General features: G+C 43.1%; 1 protein-coding gene across 2 annotated transcripts in view; it reads left to right on the forward strand.

Moving 5' to 3' along the window:
* polh (polymerase (DNA directed), eta) overlaps positions 1-5,000 on the forward strand; it is an 18,309-nt gene that overhangs the window by 4,349 nt on the left and 8,960 nt on the right. For both annotated transcript variants that reach the window (XM_079842432.1, XM_079842433.1), the window contains exons 4-6: positions 1,498-1,664; positions 4,262-4,365; positions 4,443-4,562. In XM_079842432.1, coding sequence (XP_079698558.1) covers positions 1,498-1,664; positions 4,262-4,365; positions 4,443-4,562 — 391 coding nt within the window. The remainder of the gene's footprint in view (positions 1-1,497; positions 1,665-4,261; positions 4,366-4,442; positions 4,563-5,000) is intronic.

Consider the following 5,000-nt stretch of genomic DNA (forward strand, 5'->3'; position numbering starts at 1 on the left):
AAATGGTGGCTCTGAAAGCATAGATATACATAAAAAAGGCTAGATGTCTCGTCCGCGCTGATGGCCAGTGGAGGTTGACATCTTGGCGGCCATCTTGTCTCAGTCAGCTCGCTCACTCATTGTGTTTTAATGGTGTGTGTACTTTTTAAATAACCAGAACTTGCTCAATTTTAAAACTGTTTGGTTTGTTATAAACGTCAGAGATGTAGTTATGAAACTGCATACTTGTTCAGGCATTCATAATTATAGCCACGTTAATAACGTTTGTAAGAAACCAAACCATTTGTAAATCCGTCCAGATTTCAGCGAGATAAGAGTATTTGTGTTCAGATCACTCGCCTTACATCAGGAGCCCTGCCTGTGACAAGATGGCCGCCGGTGATGACGTTAGAGACTCCGCTGTAAGACATCTAGCCTTCATTATGTATATCTATGTCTAAAACGCCTGAATCAAAGGCTGCGTTTACCCTTGTTGTCCACATACACATTGGAAAGTCAAGTGTAACCGCGCTTCTGACGGAATGTTATCAGTGTGTCCTGGGGTCTGTTCTTAACACATCTGAGATGATTTGATGTATTTGTACAGGCTTTACATTTTTTATTTCAATGTATATCTCCTACTAAAGTTTAATCTGACGTTAAACCCATATTGAACCTGTACATTTACAAGAAATGGAAAATGGAATGGAACTAATGTTTAAATAACAAATTATATGAGGTGAATCCAGTTTTAAATAATTATTAGTTATTATTTTGAAAATAGATATGACTAGGTTGTATATACGAGATGCCGAATTGGACATTCAAGACTCACTCATTCATATTTATTGAACGGGGAAGAGAAACCGGTCATCTGTGTTAGAATTTCACGAGTGTAAAACATATTTTAATAGTATTCCCTTTTTTAAATAATATTAGAGAACGGTTTTATTCAGAAGGTTTCTCCTGGAGTAATTTTAGAATATCTGTCAAATTTTAAATGTAATTGGTGCTATTATTACTCTTGTTGTTATTGGTATATGCCTGATTTTGTATAGTGATTGTTTTTAAGACAAAATTGTTAAATTATTGTAAACAATGTATTGAAGTGATACTGCTGATTGCCATGAATATAGCCATTGTTGCTGATATGGCATTAAATCATAAATAAATAAATAAACTACTAAAGTTTCTTTAAAGTTCCTCAAGCCACGCCCATAATGTCTGTCGTGGGCATAGTCTAACTACATCATGTGTATGACTTCGGTATTCGATATGAATAAATCCGCGGTTCCCCTTTCAGTGAAGCCGCCATTTTGTGCCGTCATGTTTCTACGGTAGCCCTAAAGGGACAAACTTCTCTACAGAGCACTAGCTACTCTCTGCTGTCTCAGACGGCCACATCTTTGTCCTGTGTGGGCCACCGTAGCTTCTCTATGAGCTCCGTAAGGGAGGGGTGAGCGGTTGTAATTCCCATCCTCTCCACCAGATGCCGCTAAACCCCTCATGTTTCCGCAGAAGGCCGGCGGGCCGCAGGTGTGCAGCAGTGGCTGGAGCGGCTCTCCTCTCCATCTGCCGGGGCGGAGCTGCGTCTGGCCCTCGGGGCCCTGATCGTGGAGGAGATGAGGGCCGCCGTGGAGACACACACTGGCTTCCGCTGCTCCGCCGGGATCTCACACAACAAGGTCTGCTAAACAACTGACTGATTATTGCTTTTATATTCAGGATGATCTGCTCAGAAGTAGAAGGGCTGGGTAAAAAAATATCGATTTCTCGATTTTAATCGATTCTCACTTTTACAAAACAATATCAATTCTTAAATCCCAAGAATCGATTAGTCTATTTTTTTTTACGAAATTCAAAAACATAAATACCGTTTTGGCGCTGTTGCGTGAGATCGCTCTGTCTCAGCTCAGCTCTAGAGAACCGGCAGATGAACGGATCTTCTCTTCCGCTTTAATACCAGCACGAAATAAACATGAAGGAGCTTCTGAAAGTGTGTTAAAGATACAGGACAACTCACTGAAATCCGTATCATGTCACATAGAATAGCTCAATCAGTGTTTCAACCACAGAAAGACGTCAGTAAAACGGCTTACAAGTAAACAGTGTCATTTAACGTCACATTTACCTCAGAAAAACCATATCCAGTGTCCATAAACTCGCTAGTCAGCAAGAAAAATCAACTCTAGAGATGAGCATTATGCTAATTATATGCACCATTACATAGCATATTCATTATCAATGTTCTTCAATATTTAATAAATCTGGCAAGTTTTTATGCCACCATTTAAATGTTTATATTTCAAAGAAACGAATTGGAGTAGAATTATGATTATGTAATTGTAAAGTTAATATTATAACTTTATTATTAAATTAAAAAAAACATTATTTAGTGTCATTTAAAGTGTTTGAATAAAAATCTGTTAATTTTTCCCTTCAATATTAGTCTACTAATGTAGTATCAACTGACTCCCATAGTTTACAACATTAGTTCAGAAATTAGTTTTCCTTGAGAAAATTTTCCATGTTTTATACCTGATACATATCCAAAATAATCCATATTGAATTGAATTGAAAAGAATCGAAATCGAATCAAATTGTGAAATTTGTGTCAATACCCGGCCCTAGTAAGTAGAGCTCGATTCAATTCATTTAGACATACACTATATCGCCAAAAGTGTTGTGACGCCTGCCGTCCCATTCTCAATCCGTAGGGTTTAATATGAGCTCTAACAGCTTCAGCTCTTCTTTCCTCAAGGTTTAGGAGTGTGTTTATGGGGATTCTTCATTTGTGATGTTGGACGAGAAGATCTGGCTCTCAGTCTCCGCTCTAATTCATCCTCAATGTTCCTCCACACCAAACTCGCTCATCCATGTCTTTATGGAGCGACGCTTTGTGCACTGGTGCATGCTGGGACAGGAAGGGGCCGTCCCCAAACTGGGCCCACAAAGTTGGGAGCATGAAATTGTCCAAAATGTCTTGGTGAAGCATTAAGAGTTCCTTTCACTGGAACTAACCCCTGAAAAACAACCCCACCCCATAATCCCACCTCCACCAAACTTTACACTTGGCGCAATGCAGTCAGGAAAGTCCCGTTCTCCTGGCAACCGCTAAACCCAGACTCGTCCATGGGATTGTCAGACAGAGAAGCGTGATTGGTCACTCAGAGAACACGTCTCCACTGCTCTAGAGTCCAGTGGCGGCGCGCTTTACCCCACTGCATTGCACTTGATGTAAGGCTTGGATGAGCTGCTCGGCCATGGAAACCCATTCCGTGAAGCTCTACACACTGTTCCTGAGCTCATCTGAAGGCCACAGAAGTCTGGAGGTCTGGATCTCTTGACTCTGCAGAAAGTTGGCGACTTCTGTGACCCTCAGCATGTGCTGACCCCGCTCTGTGACCCTCAGCATGTGCTGACCCCGCTCTGTGACCCTCAGCATGTGCTGACCCCGCTCTGTGACCCTCAGCATGTGCTGACCCCGCTCTGTGACCCTCAGCATGTGCTGACCCCGCTCTGTGACCCTCAGCATGCGCTGACCCCGCTCTGTGACCCTCGGCATGTGCTGACCCCGCTCTGTGACCCTCAGCATGTGCTGACCCCGCTCTGTGACCCTCAGCATGTGCTGACCCCGCTCTGTGACCCTCAGCATGTGCTGACCCCGCTCTGTGACCCTCAGCATGCGCTGACCCCGCTCTGTGACCCTCAGCATGCGCTGACCCCGCTCTGTGACCCTCAGCATGCGCTGACCCCGCTCTGTGACCCTCAGCATGCGCTGACCCTGCTCTGTGACCCTCAGCATGCGCTGACCCCGCTCTGTGATTTTGTGGCTGTTGAGTTCTCTGAGCTCCTGAGAGCGGCCCATTCTCTCTCTAATGTGTGTAGAAGCGTCTGCAGGCCTAGAGCTGGAGTTACACACCTGTGGCCATGAAGGGGTTGAACACCTGAACTCAGGGATTTGCAGATGAGCGGCACAATACTTCTGCCAATATAGTGTATGAGCCTATAGGTGGAGCACAACGCACACACTCTGATTATTACACACACAGGGACGCAGTTAAACATTTACACTACATGATGATGTGTTACTGTAAAGATGAAAGCATGAGAGAAAAATCATTAAAGCAGCAGACAGAATGTGTGAGGTTATTAATGTACAAAACATTCAAAACGTATTGTTCTCATGTTGTATTTTGTAATAAAACTGACAGAATCTGAGACTTTGTTTCAAATCAAAAGTATCGAAGCACAAATGTTCACTCATTTCTTTGTTCTGCAGGTGTTGGCCAAACTGGCGTGTGGTTTGAACAAACCCAATGCCCAAACGGTGCTGCCACTGGGCTCCGTCCCTCAGCTCTTCAGCTCTCTTCCCATCAGCAGAATGTGGGCACATGTGAGATTGTTGTGAGATTCTATGATCATGTGATGTGATGATGTGATGATGTGTGGTTGATCTGCAGCCGTAATCTGGGAGGGAAGCTGGGAACATCCATCACGGAGACTCTGGGGGTGGAGCACATGGGAGATCTCACCGCGTTCAGCCGGATCCAGCTGGAGCAGACCTTCGGAGAGAAGACGGGGTGAGGGGGACATCCATTTATCATTAATCAAAGCGGCACGCAAAGTTATAGTCGAATAAAGTCCAAATGTCTCGTGAATAAAGTCCAAATGTTTCGTGAATAAAGTCCAAATGTCTCGTGAATAAAGTCGAAATGTTTCGTGAATAAAGTCGAAATGTCTCGTGAATAAAGTCGAAATGTCTCGTGAATAAAGTCGAAATGTCTCGTGAATAAAGTCGTAATGTTTCGTGAATAAAGTCGAAATGTCTCGTGAATAAAGTCGAAATGTCTCGTGAATAAAGTCGAAATGTCTCGTGAATAAAGTCGAAATGTCTCGTGAATAAAGTCGAAATGTCTCGTGAATAAAGTCGAAATGTTTCGTGAATAAAGTCGAAATGTCTCGTGAATAAAGTCGAAATGTCTCGTGAATAAAGTCGAAATGTTTCGAGAGTAAAGTCG

The sequence above is a fragment of the Gobio gobio genome (assembly GCF_949357685.1).
Source record: "Gobio gobio genome assembly, chromosome: 18".
Taxonomy (NCBI): Eukaryota; Metazoa; Chordata; class Actinopteri; order Cypriniformes; family Gobionidae; genus Gobio; species Gobio gobio.